The following is a 19,527-nucleotide window of genomic DNA, read 5'->3' as shown; positions in this document are numbered from 1 at the left end:
CGACCCATTGTAATTAAGGACAAATAAGAATAAAATAAAAAAAAATATTAAAGACTATGCCTGGTGGAAGCAGACGTCAGCTCGAAATTTGACATTTTCTTCCACGCACTTGAATTGAATGTATAATTCTTTATTTTACATTGCATCATCTTTTTAAAAATGGGTTATGCTTTTCTTCTGAGTGCTGCTAGAAATATTTGTTGGGTAGGTGAAGTCCATAGAATAGAAGCTCCATTCTTAATTTATGCAGTCTCCCTTTTTGCAAGAGTGATGAAGATTTATCATTTTTGAATTTTGTGGAATGAGTTACATAATTAAAAATAATTAATTCTTACCACTAAATTAAATATAAAATGAAAATTATGACATTTTTAGGTTTCGTTTATTTTATAAAAAATATTAAAAAATATTTTTTCCATTTTTTAGTATTTAAATACTCAAAAAAATATTAATAAAAAATATTTTTTATATTATATTTTTTAAAGTAGAAAGTTATTTTTTAAATTTTATAATTTTATTAAAATATAAAAATACTTATATATATATAAAATATAATATATTAATAAATAATAAAAATTATTTTTATAAAAAATATATGTTTAAAAAATAATTTTTATAAAAATAATTTTTATATATAAATTATTTTTTTAAACAAATAAAACCTTTGAGTAATCACATTGTTTTTATCACCTAACAAAGTAATTTGATGTCTAGTCAATTGTTTAAAAAAAAAAAACCCCAAAAAATTAAATGTTGTCCAATGTCTGTAAATCACAAATATAATGAAACAACAATACAATTATTCACTGGTAAAGTGGAAGAGGGTGACCCTCCAGTCAGACCAAAAAAAAAAAAAAAGGGTTACCCTACAGCTACAGAGAAAGAGGACAGAGTCCACATGCAAGTATGAGAATAAGAGGCTTTTTTGATTTGGGAATCCTTCACTTTTGTTGTTGCAAAAAGAGTGGTGGAGTACTGAAGTGCATGTGCATGTGACCTAGCTTCGTTGCTTCACTTGCAATTAGTGCAAATTTCTTCAATCAGATGACATTCTTTAAAAAAAAAAAAAAAAAAAGAAAAAGAAAATTTGTCTTTTTCTCCCCAAGCCCAAGGCACTTTCCTTATCTTCTCTTTTGTTTTATATTTAGGTCCTTCAGTTTTTCAAAAAGGATCTTTTTTATGCAATTTGTGACGACGTCGTGGTGGTGGTGTTATTTGGGAAGTGGGTGGTGTGTATGGGTGAGCGTTCGGTTCAAATTAAAAATTGAATTAAATTATAAAAATTAAATTATATATTTTAAAAATTGAATTAAAATGAAATGGATGAAAAATCAAATCGAATTAAATAGCTCTATTTTTATTCTGTTCGGTTCAAACTTATCGATTTTGATTTTTTAATTTAGACTTAATTTTCAAGTTATTTAATCTAATTTTGACTTTGGTTTGAACCTAATAACCATTAATCAATGGAATTAAATAATTTATATATGTATAAAATTACATATAATTCATAAATTCTCTATAAAAATAAGTCAATTCAAAAATTAATTTGATTTGATTTGAATATATAAAATTACTATTTGATTTGATTTGATTTAATCGATTTTTTCTTTTTAAAATTAAATCAAACTAAAATAACTAAAATTTCTATAATATAAAATTAAATTAAATTATTAAATTAAAAAAATTTAATTCAATTTATTCAATTTGAACCGAATAATGTTCAGTTATGATTTCCAATTGACCTCAAGTGAGCTAAAAGATTTGCTTAAAAAGTTTAAACTATAACTATTGGTAGAGCTAGAGCCCATAGTTTACATGGACAGTACACAAGTCCGCTTTGGTGGGCCTTGAATTTCTTGTATCCTCTGATTGTGGTGTTTCCTTTTGCAGTGAATTGTTCTCCTCAAACGTCAGCATTTGGTCTACCTTTTCTTTTATTTTTTTCCTTGTTACTCAAGGGATTGTGCTTTTTTCCCTTTATTCTTTTCGTTAATTGATAATGTTAAAGAGTTCAAATTCATCATTATTTTAATTCTAAAATTCAAGAAGTGCCTGTATTGAAGTCTTAAGATAGAAGATAGGATCCTCCATATCTTGGTACAAGCTCCATCACAAGGGACTAATGATGAAATCCATTATTGATGATTCCATTGCATTTGTTTCTTGCAGTACACTCGCATGCCCATCCCATCCCACTTTGGTCCACAGAACAGGGGAAAAAAAAAAGAACGTGCATGATAGGCCAAGAGAGCTTTACTTTGAGCCAGGTGAATATTTATGAATGACCCACAAGACTCTGTATAACGATTGTGACTTGTGAGGAAGGGAGTTTAAGCTTTAAAATAATGCCGAGAGAGTCATACGAAAAATGAATGAGCCTCACGTTTGAGGTCCTAGGACATTCGAAGTTCCAATGTAAATCCTATTTCATGCATTAGCGGACCATTCTATTTAATGTTAGCTATTGTGTTGCTGAGAGGCACGTGCCTAGATAAGATGTTATGGTGATGTGCATTTCAGATTCCCATGATTGAGAAGCAGGAAATGGGTTGAGAGTTCTATGGTAATGACAATGGGACAGGACTCAAATGTGGACAACCCGTGGTCGAGTCTTTTTGGAAGCAAATGAAAATCAAATGCCTATACGGTCTGCCATCCCATAAAAGAAAAGAAAATGGCTCCATTCCAAGAATGATAGCCATTTTAAATGGTCCAGCTTGTTGATGTTTGATATAAGAAATCTGTGATCAGAGCAAGCTCCGTTTGAGTGCACTATATACCAGCAGGCACCAGCTCATTTATCAGCAATTAGTGAAATTGCCGAAGTGTAACAAGTCGGTTCTGAAACATTCCACATTTATCGTTGAAATATAAAGTCACAGCCAGACATGGAAGATGCAGAAAACAATTGAACTTCCACCAATAAAGTATCTGGAGGTAAGGTAACACCTAAAAACATTGGTTTTCAACTAGATATAAAGGGCGTATTGGGCACATAAATCTTATAAAGAAAACTTGTCAGATGCATCTAAAATTTTAGGCAAAGAAGAACAAATGATAATGCACGAATTAAACAAGGAAACACTCTCATTGCAGTAGATCCTTCAACAGCTACCTGCCTATCTGACGTGTTACAGCAGAAATATTCCAGTAATTCATGTGCAGGATCAATTTTCAAGATACCTAAGGTGCCATATGAAACTCAATATGTTGCGCGTAATTTTTCATTAACTTAAACCTATCATAAACAGAATTAGTATCTTCTATCAAATTTATCATGAACAATCAATTTTATCTAGACTAAGTCTCTGCAAATTTCCACTATCCATAAGCATCCTAAGACCAGCTTTCAGTTCTGGTACCCCTTCCTCCAAGACAGCACATACTGGATATATAGAAACACCCTGAACTCTTCTTTTCAATTCTTCATACACTTCTTCAGCCCCTGCCTCATCAATTTTATTCGCCACAACCAAGGATGGCCGATCAGACAGGCCATCTTGATGATGCTCAAGCTCTAAAACTAAATCTTTCAATTGTTCCCATGGTGGAAATCCCTTTCTACCATCTAATCCAGCAACCAAGTCTAGCACATAAGCCAAAACCTTAGTACGTTCTATGTGCCGTAGGAAAGCATGTCCAAGTCCACGATTCTCATGAGCACCCTTTATGAGTCCTGGAATATCAGCCACTGTGATTGAGAAGTCATCAAACTTCAGTTTACCTAAATTTGGTCTAAGAGTCGTGAAGGCATAATGACCTACCCTAGGTTTTGCCCTGGATAAAGCTCCCAAAAGAGTACTTTTACCAGCATTTGGCATTCCAACAAGGCCCACATCAGCAATGCTTTTCAGTTCCAATACAAGAACAGCCTCTGAGCCAGGCAAACCACAGCTAAGGCAGGACTGATCCTCACTGGACATTTCAGGATCAAAGGCATTATCCCTATTGACTCCAGGCTTACCAAACTTAGCCTTCTTTGAAACATATGGAGAAGACACATTACCCCAACCACCCTCCCCTCCTCGAGCAACAATTATTTGCTGACCTGGTTTTGTTAACTCTGCAACATCATAGTGTATATGTTCCACACCTGCTGAATCTGCTTGAATGGCTTTCGTGCTTGCAAATTCCTCTGCAGTTCCTTTAGCTTGAGCTGATGAGCCACCAGTAATATCCAATGGCTCAACTTCTTTTTCTACGTATGTGCTCTTAGAGACAGATTGCTGGTGAGATTCTAATTGATCAGTATGGAGAGTGCCTGGAAGTTCCCAGGGGTCTAAGTCTGTTTTGGAACAGTTTTTAATAGCAGATGGAAGTTCACCCTTCAAAAGATGAATTACAGTGCCGACAGGAACTCGGACAACCTACTAGACAAGAGTTTTCAATGAACAACCATACACTCATGGGTAGATAAACTGCCAAACAACAGAAGGCATCATAAACTCTTGCAGTCTTATAGAACTTATAAATACTAACCTTATCTTCCCCTCGAGTTCCTATCATACTCTTCGAAGCTCCATGACCCCCTTTTCCTGCATTCTGTAGAACATCAGTAAAGCTTGAGCGTCTCAATGCAACAGTACTAATAGTATTGGAAAAGTATTGGAAAGGTAAGGACTACATACAACATGATGGTGCAAACCACTAAAGTCCCAGATTGCAGGGGAGCACTGTAAAATCACATCACCACCTCTTCCACCATTTCCACCTGCATTTTGAATCCACAATGAACCAGAATACCACCAGAAACACTATTTCACAAATTTTAATCTACTTGCTCTTAGTCACCATTAGCAATAATAAACTACATTTATGAAGTTCGATGGAAATAAATTATGATGAAAGGAAAATTTTGAACTCAGTATGAAGATGGAGAAACTAGAGAAATGGTCATCAAAGAAAATAACCATGATAATATTGTACCAAACTTGGTTTTTAATATCACACCATCATACTTAATGATGATTATAAAAATTGATCTAGAACATAAACATACCATCAGGTCTGCCATGGCGATCATGCCGACTATGGCGAAAGCTGGAACAACCATTGCCACCATCACCTCCCTTAGCATTTAGCATAAACCGATCTCTCATTCTGGTTTCCTACAAATAGCCCCCAATATCCAATTACTAAGATGAACAAGTAGTAAAAATCAAGAAATGGTTATGCAGAGTTGTGCAAAGGTGTTGGGGAGTAAAAATGTGAGAACTAGGGAAAAACAAATGGAATGGCAGACCTGTAAAGGGGCACACTTTGCTTTTGTGTGAGGAATGTCTGAACAAGAGAACAAAGACAAAAAAATCCATGGAGATTTAGAAGATTTTCTCAACGCCTCTATGTGGCAAAAGGGTTTTGCACAACGTAACCACATCAGTCTCTCTTTCCTGTCCAGATGTCCTTCAAAGTCTCCTCAAATTCAATAAACTAGAAATCAATGTTTTGCTATGTCAGCAACCTATAGAAAGAAAGATCTGAGATATTGAACCAGCAACAGAGACATTCCCAGAAATTGTAAATCAAACAAACACCAAATGCAGATGTCTTTTGAAATGAAGGTACTTGCAGATGCTGAACATAGACCATACATCAGATCACAAAGGAAAAAAAGCTTTACAGCTCTTCACAGCCAGAGTTACAACAAAACAAAGACCTGCCGTACCTTTATTATAATCTCTCTAGATAATCATCAAAAACACAATTAAAATCACTATTAACGATAACATTTACCAAAATTGCTAAAACCATCGGTTGCAAGCATAGTAAAAGCTTTAGTAAGCCCAACAATCTGTGTCATATTTTAACAGCCCAATACAGGAAACAAAATGCTAATCTAAAGGAATTTGAAATAACCAAATAAACAAAGAAATATTCATGAACAAGCAATATACAGCAACATCATCTAAAGAAAACAGACCCTTAAAACATTCATCAAATCAATAATCAACTTAACGAGGAAATTGAATCTACACAATGTGGAGAATGCTAACATGGTGTATTTAACATAAAATGAAAGAAACTAAAAAATCAAATTGATTGAACTTGCATTCTTCTAAAACCCTTAAAACCCACCAACCAAATCTCTCGCCTGGTTCCCCCCCCCCCCGGCCGAAAAAAAAAAAAGAAAAAAAAACTTCTCTTTTGAGCATTCTATAAGCTTCTTCCTAGTAAAGACCGAACATGGCATTTTTAAAACCTGATAAACCAGCGCTATATTTGAATGCTGCTTTGATAGTACATGCAAGGCATACACCAGATTTCATTAATTAATATTATGAACAGTAATTCTATTATTCATGATTAAAAAAGGAATTTTTTTAAGGTAAGTTAAGAGGGAAGGGTGTTGAAACTGCAACTGCATGGTGACACCAAAATAACTTTATTTTTAAAAAATTCAAAAAAGAATAAGAAAATTATTAAAATTTTGCAAAACATTAAAAAAGCGGTACAATAATAAAAAAGTATGAACAGTAATTCTATTATTCATGATTAAAAAAGGAATTTTTTTAAGGTAAGTTAAGAGGGAAGGGTGTTGAAACTGCAACTGCATGGTGACACCAAAATAACTTTATTTTTAAAAAATTCAAAAAAGAATAAGAAAATTATTAAAATTTTGCAAAACATTAAAAAAGCGGTACAATAATAAAAAAGTAGAAGATAAAATCAATCTACAAAAATACTAACAAAGTTTGGAGAATGACAGGCTTAACAACAAAGAAACACAAACATCCAAATTTTGTTGCAGTAGGGACTGCAAATTTCTTCTTGTTCAGTCTAACAAAAAATAATGGTTGGACAGAGAAGTCAAATTTTCTGTTAGAATTTACAGCCTTCCATAAATGATAAATGAAGAGAGATGAAAATTCCAAATTTCTTGGTCTTGCATTTTCAAAGACAGACGCAAAACTATGGGCTTTTAACAGTTAACACATAATATCATTAAGAAACATTGCCACACAACTGAATTAGAGAAAAAAAGAAAAGAAAATAAACCCAGTACGTTAATCAGAAAAAGAGAAAAGATAAAAACTTTTATAGGAGAATTCACTTGGCGTATAGGAATTGCTGATACAGAGAGTTCATTTCCCTTTTACGCGTTAGCTTTAGCCTTTGAAGCAAAACAAACCAACAAAAACGGAGAAAATAAAGGAACTAGTAGAAAGCATAATACCATGACCAAACGAATACAAATTTTGCACAGATAAAGCATATTCAGACCAAGAAAACTTCATCATAGCATTAAATTTATATTCAGCAGCGAAAATTAAGGAAGTATTGGGCTACCTGCCTTGGCATGGCAAATTCTAATATTATGCACTCGTTGGGGCTCTATATAACAGATTAATCTCACAGATGAAGAGGAAGGTGAGTACCTTATCCGTTGTCGACTCCGCCGTAGAACACTAGAGCTACCGCCACCAGGGGAGATCCAGTTCACCGGATATCATTAGAGGGGATAACAAGTGAGCTAGAACTACAAAGACGAAGGAAAGGAACCCTTGTTTGAGTGGCTTCTAGCACAACTGAGTTTCGCCTGTTCTCTCGGGTTCGGCGCATTTGTCAAACTTTTTAATTACCTATTTTTTTTTATATTAATTAAAATAATATTTTTGTTTTTTTTACCCTTTTAGTTAAATTATTATGTTAATTTTAAATTAGTTAAAAAAAGTATATCTAAATTTTATAATTATTTTTATAATTTTGTTACTATAAAAAAATAAATTTAATAAATCAAATTTCTTAAAAAATAAAATGAATTCAACTGATTTTCTTTAAAAAATCCAATTGAAAATTTGAATTTTAATTCGATAATTCTATACAAATCAAATAGAATTCATGTTTATAGCCTGGATAGAGAAATGGCAAGATCTTGCTGGTGAGATGCCTCTGAAGGTTTCAAATCCAGCTATATATGGAGTACTCTCATAAGTAGAGGATAGTAACTGCCTGTGATCCCAAAAACACAAGATGAAGCTATCATAATGGTGGTTCGTGGACAGGTATACACGTCTTTAAGCCATAGACCAAATTAACTTTAGAATGATTCCATTGCCATTGAGTCAAAACTCGGTAATTTTAGTGCTTAATTTGAATACACACGATAACTGATTATTTGTAATGGATGTTCTCAATACTTGCAGTTCTTCTGTGATTGCTTGTGGGTGCTTGTATCATAACTGGAAGGCCTCTGAGTGTAAGAAGGGCTCTTGAACTAGCTGAAAATAGACTTTCTAAGAACTGCTGGGCAGAACACTAGGACGGAAAGGACGACGGCAGCTATATTGGGAAACAGTCTCGGAAGCTGCAGACATGGTCTGTTGCTGGGTATTTGGTTGCTAAGTTGTTGCTGGAAGAAATATTGTCAAATAGGCAACAATAATTCGAATTGCGGTATCAGTTGCAATGTTCAATTTATCGTTTTCTTTTGGGAACAAGAAGTTCAATCTGCTCCCGCAATATTATGCCTAATTTATTATTAGAGATCCTCCCCATTTGGCAGAGACCAACCAAGCAATCTATAGAAGATACCAAAATCAAAGGAAATGCACTTGTTGCCATGGATAGTCCTGGGCAAGTCTTCCTTCCTGAACCAGAAGGTAGAAACTCAAAATCATTACTCTTTATGTCCCAACTTTTCGAGTCAAGAATCCTTAATTTCAGGTTGAAATAACAAGGGATCCTTCCAAGTGGAGGGATCTCGTTATTCACGTTCAACTACCCAAACATTCACCAGCACGACAGAATCTTTTGGAATGGTATAGTTCATAATTTCACTATCCTCCAGAGCTCGATGCGGAATCAAGAATAATAAAGCAGAAGGGTTTAGGGGTATAAACGAAGCGACGACTCGTTATATTTTTTGTAGGGTTGAACTCAACTTGTTACGTATATAATAAGATCAAGTTAACTTTGAGTTGAACTGGTATCAAATTTGTTTATAATATAAATAAATCAAATTTAAGTTTAATTTTTTTATAATACAAATACTCGAATTCATTAATATTATTATATTAAAATAAAATTTAATTTAAATAAAAATAAATTAAAAATTAATTTAATTATAATTAAAAATATATTTAATTTTAATTAAAATAAATTTAAAATTAAAAAACAAAAAGTATTAAGAGTCCATTTAAGCCACACATGCTAGTTTGCTAGCCAGCCAACTGAAAATTAAGGAGTGGCTTTCCTTTTACGAGGAAGCCACAGCTCCGCTCACCTCTTCCTATCTAATATAGGTTACACACTAAGATTTTTATTTTTTTTAATTAATTAATTTTTATTTATTAAATTTTAGCTTTTATTTTTATTTTATATAAATAATTTACTATAATAAAAGCCTAATGACACAATATAACAAATAATTAAAATTTTATCATATTTATTATTATATTTATATATTTTTAAGGTTTAAATTTGATTAAAATCATATTTATGTTATACATATGCTTAATCTAATTTTATGGCTCTTAACTAAACTCAATAATATTATGATTTAATTAAAAAGATTACCCTATAATACAAATTCAATATATTATATAGTATCAATATATTAATTATAATTAACTCAATTATATATATATATATATATATATATATATATACACACACATACACAATTTAATTTTATGACTCTTAACTAAACTTAATAGTATTATGATTTAATTAAAAAAATTACTATGCGATAAAAATACAAGTTATTATATGATATCAATATATTAATGACAATTATAATAAACTCAATTACATAAGTGTATATATACATACACACACAATTTAATTTCATAGCTCTTAAATTAAACTCAATAGTATTATGATTTAAATTTCATACTCAACTCAACTCAATTAAGCCTTTATCCCAAAAATTTGGAATCGGCTATATGGATTCGCTTTCTCCACTCTAAACGATTTTGGGTTAAATCCTCATAAATTTATAATGTTTCTAGGTTATGTTGTACTACTCTCCTCTAAGTCGATTTAGGTCTACCCCCTTTTTTTTTCTATCCTGTAACTTAATGTGCTCTACTTGTTTAACTGGAACCTCCGTATGTCTACGCTTCACATGACCAAACCACCTTAATCTCCCTTCTCTCAACTTATCCTCAATTGGCACTACTCCTATCTTTTCTCTAATACTCTCATTACGGACTTTATCTAGTCTAGTATGGCCACTCATCCACCTTAACATTATCATATCTGCAACTCTTATCTTTTCTCTAATACTCTCATTACGGACTTTATCTAGTCTAGTATGGCCACTCATCCACCTTAACATTCTCATATCTGCAACTCTTATCTTATACGCATACGACTCTTTCAGTGCCCAATACTCACTACCATATAACATAGCCGGTCATATGGCTGTACGGTAAAATTTTCTTTTCAACTTATTGAGAATCTTGCAATCACATAAAACTCCCGTGGCACGTCTCTACTTCAACCATCGGGCTTTAGTCCTATGACTAACATCCTCCTCACATCCCCCATCTACTTGAAGGACTGAGTCGAGATATTTAAAGTGATTACTTTGGGACAGTACCACTCCATCCAAACTAACTCATTCCCTATCACCAGTTTGGCCTTCACTGAACTTGCAATGCATGTATTCTGTCTTCGTTCTACTTAATTTAAAACCCTTTGACTCTAGAGTACTTCTCCAAAGCTCTAGCTTTCTGTTGACTCCTTCTCGCGTCTCATGTATCAGAACAATATCATCCGCAAACATCATGCACCAAGGAATACTCTCTTGTATATGTGGTAAGGGCTTATAGCTAATCCTTGGTGTAATTCAATTGAGATCGGAAAATCTATTGTGTCCCCTCCCACTGTACGCACAATAATAGTTACTCCTTCATACATATCTTTCAATACTTGTTTGTACCTAATAGATACCATCTTTTATTCTAATACACTCCATAAGACATCTCTTGGAACACTATCATAAGCCTTCTCCAAATCAATAAAAACCATGTGTAGATCTTTCTTCACATCTCTATATTTCTCCATCAAGCTTCTAATGAAAAATATCGCTTCCATAGTTGAACGACCGGGCATGAAGCTAAATTGATTGAGAGATATAGAAGTATCATGATGTAGTTGATGCTCCACAACTCTCTCCCACAACTTCATAGAATGGCTCATGAGTTTAATTCTCCTATAGTTCGAGCAACTCTGTATGTCTTCCTTATTTTTAAAAATAGGTACTAAAATACTCCTCCTTCATTCATCAAGCATTTTCTTTGAGTTTAGAATCTTATTAAATAATTTAATTAATCATGCCACTCTCATATCTCCCAAACACTTCCACACTTCAATTGGTATTCCATCTGGTCCACAGGCTTTACCCACTTTCATTCTCTTAAGTACTTCCTTTACTACTAAAGATCTAATCCTTCTAGTATAATTCACATTCTTTTCTATTGTTCTATAGTCTATATTCACGCTATTACCATTTTGACTATTATTAAATAGATCATTAAAATAATTTCTCCATCTTTCTTTAATATCCTCATCTTTCACCATTACTTTTCCTTCTTTATCCTTAATGCACCTAACTTGATTTATCTTGACATTTCCTTTCTCTCCTCCTTGCTAATATATAAATATATTTCTCCCCTTCTTTAGTTCCAAGTTTCTCATATAACTTTTCAAAGACCTGTGCTTTTACTTAACTAACTGCCTTTTTTGCCTCTTTCTTTGCTATCTTGTACTTTTCATATGCCTCATTATTAACACATTCAGGTAATTTCTTATACCATTCCCTTTTTTCTCTTCACTACCTTTTGTACTTCCTCATTCCACCACCATCTCTCTTTTCAGGGTGGTCCATGTCCTTTAGACTCTCCAAATACTTTTCTAGCTACTTATCTAATATTTGATGCCATCTATATCCACATATCATTGGCCTCAATATCCAGCTTTTATGCTTCGAACTCGAGAAACTCATTTTTGAACTTCACTTGCTTTACTCCTTTGAACTCCCACTACTTTGTTCGAGCTACACTATTTCTTCTGACCTTACTTGAATTGTTCCTAAACTTGACATACAAGACCACTAACCGATGTTGACTTGTTAAAGCCTCTCCTAGAATGACCTTGCAACCCTTGCATAAGGCTTTATTTGTCTTCCTGGTTAAGAAAAAGTCGATTTAACTTCTATGTTGCCCACTTTTGAAAGTCACTAAATGTAACTCTCTTTTTATAAAGTAGGTATTTGCTAGTATTAGGTCGTATGCCATAGCAAAATCCAGGATATTTTTTCCCTCCTTATTTTGACTGCAAAAACCAAAACCTTTATGAACATTCTCATAACCTTGCCTATCACTTCCTACATGTCCATTCAAATCTCCACCAATGAAAATATTTTCTTCATTCGGTATGCTTTGCATTAAATCATCCATATCTTCCCAAAACATTTGTTTACTCTCACTATCAAGTCCTATTTGTGGGGCATAAGCACTAACTACATTTATTGTTTTTCCTTCTAGTACTAGCTTTACTAGTATAATTCTATCTCCTACTCTTTTCACAGTTATTATAGCGTTTTTCAATGTTCTGTCTATGATTATACCCACTCCGTTCTTATTTCTCTCCTTTCCGGTAAACCACAGTTTGTATCCTGAATTACCTACTTCCTTGCTTTTCTCTCCTATCCATTTAGTTTCCTGAATACAAGCAATATTCACTCTTTTCCTTTCCAAGGTATCCACAAGCTCCATTAATTTTCCTGTAAGTGATCCAACATTCCAAGTACCAACCTTGATCCTCCTCCTATCCTGTTCCTTCCTAATTAGTCTCATTCTATGATATTTTCTATTATTTTCTATGTCTATCTTGTGTTCTATTCCACTATATGTTCTATTATCTATCCTATGAACTAACTTCTTTATCCACACCCGTCCATGATGTGGGAACCCTTGCTCACTTAACATCACACCCGGGTGCCGGCATGGCGCGTTGCTTTCGATGAACGCCCTACACCTTTGCATATTTCTCACTACACCCGGGCTCCGATGTAGCGTGTCGTAAGTAGAGGACGCCCCAACGTTTATATCATTTGAATCCATATCATAAGGTGTAACGAAATTTTTACACTGGTTGTCACCTATCGTAACCCTCTTCCTTTATCCGGGTTTAGGACCAACTAAACGCAAACTACTTAGGCGGAGTTATTTAAATTTAATATATTAACAATTTAATTTTTAAAGAATAAGTGAACATTTAAGACAAATTTTAAAAGGATGCATAAAGAGGGAGTGCTTAGAGAAAAAGAGGGAAAAGTAATAATAATGGATAAATAACTTAATATTAAAATTTTAAAGATTTAAAATTTACTTAAAAGAGAATTAGTCAAAGAGATTGAAAGAAAGAGAGATTGTACAGAGAGAGAAAATAATAATAATTGTTAGATATATTAATGTTAATTTTGAAACTTAATCTTTTAAAAGTTTAAAATCTTTATAGAAGAGGAAGAGAGAGATATATATTTTATGCTTAAAATTATAAAATATGTAATTTTAATTTATTTAGTAATTTAATATAGATAATATAGTTCACAATAAATTTTATATATTTATTATATAATATTCTAAATTTATTCTCATATAAAAATTAATTTATTTTTATAAAGAAATAAATCTAAAACACAAATAACTATACAATTATAAATATATTTTATATATTCTTTATATCATATTTTTAAATAATATATTATTTTTAAAATAATTTTAAATAAAATAAATATATTTATAACATTATAAAATTATAATAACTGATATAAATATTTTTATAAATAAACCTATAAATAAGCCTACTCACGAACCTATTTAACAAACCAGATCGCGAGCCTATTCAATAAACCAGTTCATAAACCTATTCAATGAGTTAATTCCTAAGCTTATAAACGAATCGAGCTCGAACTCCAACTAATTCAAGCTCGAATCCTTGGCTCATTTAGAAAACGAGTCAAACCAAACCAAACTTTTATCGAACCAAGCCTCGAATGGCCCGCGAGCGACTTAGTTCATTTACAACCCTAATTGTCGCAAAATGTAGCAGTGGATCATTCAGCTTCGCCATGTTTATCAAGAAGGGAATCGGCCACCGAAATGGCTTGCAAATGCAGCTCTGGTTCATATTATGAGGAATTCAGATAATTATTCATCCTCCTCACAGCATCAGTCCATTTTTAGTTGATGATAATTTGGGGACGCTTAGGCTTCCAGGAAAAGAGTCCAGCTTTCAGACCAAAAAAACTTCATTTTGCCATTTGTATAAAGCCAGGGGACGGGCTATATTAAGACGCATTTACATGCACATGCATAAATATAACATGATCAATAATTCAATATAATACATGAAATTAGTGATAGCAACCAAACAAAAAAGAAATGGTATGGATATATACATATCTATATCCTTCTCGTTTTAAATCAAGATAAAAATGCTAGTAGGCACAGGCTGACAGAAATAGCATTAACCTTAACTAAGGCCGCCTAAGCATGCATTTGATATACTGTAATAATACAAAAGGAAAGAGATGATGAGAAAGGGGTAAAGGTAAGAAAGAGGAAAACATAAGAAAGGGGTAAAAGATACGTTCCCTGCATTTCCGACGCAAAGATATGATATCTTAAATAATTTCATTGATTGTGCCCTTGAAAAAAAAGAAAAGAAAAAAGAACCTGCTCGGATAAAGCACATGTTAACCATACGAGAAAAAAGGCAGAAAATGTAAACCCAACCCGCCCACTTCTGACTAGGGAAATTCAGGGGAAAACGTAACAATTAGCTTTAATCGGCATCCATTTCTTCAAGTGCAGTCCTGGCAGCAGCCTTGGCTTCCTCTAAGAGTTCATCAGGAACCTGAATGTGCCACCATAACAATAATCATCTATAATAAATACATAAACCACCCATTAAAATTTGAGTCAGCCTGTATTGACATCTTAAACTAGACAGGCAGCTCCTAAACATGACATAAAACAAATATGCTTGGATTTCCTTGCACCTAAATTACCAACTGTGCATGCGTTAGCACACTGCACATCTAGATGCCCACAGAATGTAGAAATTAGGACCAGAGTATACAGGCATCATTTTTTCTTATTCTTTTTTCCATGCAAAGTTAAGTAAACTGATGCATCCAAATGCTGGGCTGCAAATCCCAGTGCTTGCCAGAAATTGCTTTCAACTGCTCATGCAACTGAGGACATGAGCACCAAAGTAGAATAGGACCAGTAATTACCTTCTGATGCAATCTCTTTGATTCATCACAAACCCAACTCATCTCCAATTCAAAGGCCTTGTCCTTTGCTTCATCATGCACCTTGTAAATGCTGCTCAAATGAGAATAGCAAAAAATAAATAAATCATACAAACTACTAGCTATGAAGTGCACAATATGTATAGAGAATTCTCCCCCGCGCCCCTCCTTCTAAATTTCATTCCTCTTGCTTTCTATTAATATGTTAAAAATTATTTAGATAGTACCTAATGCCAAATAATGGGAGCCAATGCCTCATTCCATATTTCAATGATAAATAATTTGAGCTTCCAATGGTTTAACAAATAAACAAGAATCAAAAAGCTTCTAATAAGGCTGGCCTCTCAATATCTTTCAATGAATTTTCAAATGATTTAGCAATTGAAATTAAGTTCTATTTTTGGTGTTTCCTTTTTATGGCTGGAGATTTTTTTGATGAGAAAGTTACCACATGCATCAAAAGGAACTTCAGAGAGAGAGAAAGAGAGGAGGGGTTGCGGGAGGAAAGAACAGATACTAATAACAAATCGACAAAGTAACACTAATGGAATGCACCATAATTCAGAAAGAGAGAACAAATTTTATTCAGGGGGAAGGAGGCAACTCACATTTTGGCTACTTCAATAACCCCTTCTCGGCATGTCATTTCAGAAAGCTTCAACTTTTCGATTTCTCTGTCCAAACCATTCATACAATCATTAGAAATGAAAAGGACATACATGCAAAATATTAGCTTGAGAATATGTAATGTTAATATGATGACCAAGCAATCCATTATACGTCAAAACAAAGAAGGGATATCAAAGATAAAATCATATTTTAGCAAGATAAATTCCATAATCAGAACAGGTTGCTATGTTACTTCGATAGCAACCTTTACCCAAATTTTATTTACTTCACCAAAATTTATTTATTTCGATAACCATAGTTTACATCACCATCTTCAAAAATTCAATGAGAAAAATTAACCCAAAAAAAAGATGTCTAAAGCACAAAATTATTGCTTTCATGTGATGAATGTCATGACTATATTGCTGACTAAATTCACCATTAGGGGCAAAAATGTGATAACTTACGTTTTAGCAGCTTGCTTTCCTTTTCCAATCGCAGCACCAAAATATCTCTGCACCATTTTTTGAAGCACAAAGATAAGTTGTAAGAAACTCCAAACAATACAAGTATACAACCATCAAATAGTTACCAAGTAATGGCAATCATCAATAAATCAATAGAAAATTATATGGTAAACAGCAAGTGAAGATATAGCTATAATAAGGGCAATTCAACTCACATATGATATGCCAGATGGCTCGATCATGTACAATTGTGGCCCATCTCTGTCATATCCACCAAGAATTACCCCACACCCAAAAGGCCTGTAACATTAACAACTTTTATGTAACTTTTTCAATGAGGCCACAGCTGTGTGCCAGAAATGCAAGATATAAGGATCAATGCTTTCTTTACCTAAGCCACCAGTAGAGAGTACATAAATGCACATAACTAGCAACACGTCCAGCAAGTTCATTCACAGGAATGGGTTCACCATAAACACTAATGCTCAGAAAAAATAAACTTGAGGTTAGCGACCTTTGAGGCACAAGAAAATTGAAAATCAGAGTATACTCAATCTCAGAAAACCACAAACATTGAACAACAAAACTTAGGCTGAGCCTCCCATAACTATGTCCATTGCTAGAAGATTAATCAAGATCAAGGTTGCTACCATATAATGTTTTCTTCTAACTATTCAAGTGGGTTTTAGCATAAGGAAAAAGGCATGGTTTAAACAACAAACCTTTCATAATTAGTTGCCTCAGACTTCGCTCGTGCAACAATTTGTCTCCCATCAGCTGCTAAACCAGCAACAGCCTGATATTTGAATATAGACAGTGCATACATAGATAGACAAACACATACACAGAGAGTGAGAAAATTAAAAATGTACAACCAATAAAGCCTTAGTTCTGCAATTTTTGGACTAAAAGACCAAACTAAGTGGAGAAATATAAATAAGGATAGTCAACATGGTGAGCAAATGAAAAACGTAAAAAAAATAAAAAAATAAATAAATAAATAAATAAATAAAATAAAAACCTCAAAACACTAAGCAAGAGCATCTTTCCAAATTCCACCAATTGAAAAGAAAAAAAATAACAAAATATGTGCATTTAGGAATTCAAGGGAATGGATAAGCAATAGTATATGGGCTAGCCTCATACTTAAGTATTTAATACTTGTGGGAAGTAAATTAAAAACTAGTGTGTGGCAAGTTCTTATTTTATACTTTGTCCAGAACCTTATCTTTTCATGAAATACAACTTCCACAAAATCTTATAATTTAATAAAAAATGCAGTTACTTCCACCCTTTTATTCTTATGCTTATTTGAATGGAAGCATACAAGATGTGTGAGCTACACATTTTGAGAGAAACTATTAAAAAAATGTGTATTGATCTCATTTGTACTTATAAGGGTAACTGAGAGAATATTATAGTGAGATCATACGAGAAGAAATAATTTTGTACTATTCCTACAACCCAAGATGCACTAAGGAAAAGTTAACATTTTGTTAGCGCATAATTGTTTTATGAACAATGGAGAATGGTAGAACACCAGAATGGTATTCAAGTCCCAAAGCAAGTAATGCAAACGGCCACTTATTGAAATGAGTAAAGTGTCAAATAGTATTTACAAAACAGTCATCATTAAAGAGTTGCTCCAGTGAAGCCAATATTCACATTCTTCAACAAACTTTCTTGCACAGACATAAAGAAACAAAATCAGAAGATGAAGCGCAAGACATACATTAATTATATAAAATGTCTTTGTTAGATCAGAACGCTAACATGAAGTTTTTACTTCCAAACTCTACCAATGAGACTTAAGAACATAGATCAAATTTAAGATTACCACATAGTTCCTAGAGGGAATACTATTTCTTTCAGCCCATTCAAAAATGCATTTCAATCTATCATTATCCCAAAACTTCTATCACCATTAATCACAATTAAAGAGGCAAAACTAATCCCATTCACTTGATCAGCAGGTATACTCAAAAAAACACATGGAAAGATATACATTGAGTTCCTGTCTCTGTATGTTGGACTACATGAGGCCAAGTCACAATATGATATGTGTTGAACTTGAAAGAGTAAAGACACCAATGTATCAGCTTCTAGTGTCAAAGATAAATCACATATATTCACGAACAATATACAGACAAGATCTAAACAACATAAATTTTCAATAAACTCAATAAAGGACAACCAAGAAGTACAATGTAAATTCAGAAATTTTCTTTGATTTTGTTACATTACATGACAAATATGAAAAAGTAAGAGGGCAATATGAATATCAAAACAGTTAGTACCATGCCAGAATGACGATGAACAGAGTGAATTCTCCTATTGGAACCCGGCAACATCATCTTAGACGCAATGAGCTTCTCCACACCCTAAATTCCATAAGAGAAAATACAATTCCAATTTTAAAATCAATGCATATTTTCCGAAGGAACACTGGACTATGAACTGAAGGAAAAGGATAAAATCAAAGAAGAAAGGTAATTCACCATAACAATCCCGTCCTTGCACTTGATTCCAATAACAGTACTGCAAAAGCAAAAACGGTACACAACATCAAAAACCGCAAATAACCAAAAATAAAAACCCTAATGCTGCTCATCATTTCCACTTCAAAACTAACCATAACAATTAAAATAGGGAAAACAAAAGTTGTGGGCGACAAAAATCAATGATAGGTACAGTAACTCCTCGGGAAACAAACAGAAAACATAAAAGAGTGAAAAAAAGGACCCGCTGTTATCGACGGCTTTGGCAGCGTATTCGATCTGGAAAACGCGGCCATCGGGAGAAAAAGTGGTGACTGAGAGATCGTAACCTGTTCCTATGCTGCTCATATTTTTAACTTTCGCTTTGCTTCTGCTTGATTTGTGTGAGGTCCTTTAGCTTCTTAATAGAAATAGAGCTCGACTAGTTTTCTTCGATCCCAAGACAGACAAAGGAAAGAAAGACACTGATTAGTACAACTAAGGTGGATTGTAGGCCGAGCTTCCAATGATGGGCCATGGCTCTTTATGAGAAGTCCGTCTTCTATTCTTTCTTCTTTTTTTTTTTTTTTTCTCATAATTGTGTGTTTTTAGTTGAAATAATTATGGTTGTTTTACTTTTGGAAAAAGAAAATCAGAGTGTTTTTCATAAAAAATTTTAATTTCAAAATTTCACTTTTTAATT

The 19,527-nt window shown here is 33.2% G+C and overlaps 3 protein-coding genes across 4 annotated transcripts; all 3 read right to left on the bottom strand.

Annotated features, from left to right (window-relative positions):
* Positions 1-3,064: 3,064 nt before the first annotated feature.
* On the bottom strand, positions 3,065-7,578 carry LOC110660160 (probable GTP-binding protein OBGM, mitochondrial). Of its 2 annotated transcripts, none has more exons than XM_021818346.2 (6): positions 7,380-7,578; positions 5,246-5,464; positions 5,003-5,111; positions 4,632-4,714; positions 4,483-4,545; positions 3,065-4,370 (listed from the first exon to the last, which is right to left on the bottom strand). In XM_021818346.2, the coding sequence occupies exons 2-6, from the start codon at positions 5,378-5,380 to the stop codon at positions 3,279-3,281; spliced, it is 1,482 nt and encodes a 493-aa protein (XP_021674038.2). In that variant the 5' UTR covers positions 5,381-5,464; positions 7,380-7,578; the 3' UTR covers positions 3,065-3,278. The 2 variants fall into 2 exon arrangements, with proteins under 2 accessions (XP_021674038.2, XP_021674039.2); XM_021818347.2 differs by having other exon boundaries at positions 5,246-5,433.
* Positions 7,579-9,647: 2,069 nt separating this feature from the next.
* Positions 9,648-13,391, bottom strand: LOC131183079 (uncharacterized). The gene is made up of 2 exons (XM_058152971.1): positions 10,275-13,391; positions 9,648-10,187 (listed from the first exon to the last, which is right to left on the bottom strand). The coding sequence occupies exon 1, from the start codon at positions 13,071-13,073 to the stop codon at positions 12,156-12,158; it is 918 nt and encodes a 305-aa protein (XP_058008954.1). The 5' UTR covers positions 13,074-13,391; the 3' UTR covers positions 9,648-10,187; positions 10,275-12,155.
* A 1,076-nt stretch (positions 13,392-14,467) lies between these two features.
* Positions 14,468-19,408, bottom strand: LOC110660161 (proteasome subunit alpha type-3). The gene is made up of 10 exons (XM_021818348.2): positions 19,090-19,408; positions 18,846-18,885; positions 18,645-18,728; positions 17,070-17,143; positions 16,739-16,825; positions 16,563-16,647; positions 16,348-16,394; positions 15,880-15,945; positions 15,254-15,344; positions 14,468-14,871 (listed from the first exon to the last, which is right to left on the bottom strand). The coding sequence occupies exons 1-10, from the start codon at positions 19,191-19,193 to the stop codon at positions 14,800-14,802; spliced, it is 750 nt and encodes a 249-aa protein (XP_021674040.1). The 5' UTR covers positions 19,194-19,408; the 3' UTR covers positions 14,468-14,799.
* Between the last annotated feature and the right edge of the window lie 119 nt (positions 19,409-19,527).

This window comes from Hevea brasiliensis, chromosome 9, assembly GCF_030052815.1.
Source record: "Hevea brasiliensis isolate MT/VB/25A 57/8 chromosome 9, ASM3005281v1, whole genome shotgun sequence".
NCBI lineage: Eukaryota > Viridiplantae > Streptophyta > Magnoliopsida > Malpighiales > Euphorbiaceae > Hevea > Hevea brasiliensis.
The sequence above is the reverse complement of the archived record's forward strand: the minus strand, read 5'-3'. Positions and strand labels throughout refer to the sequence as shown.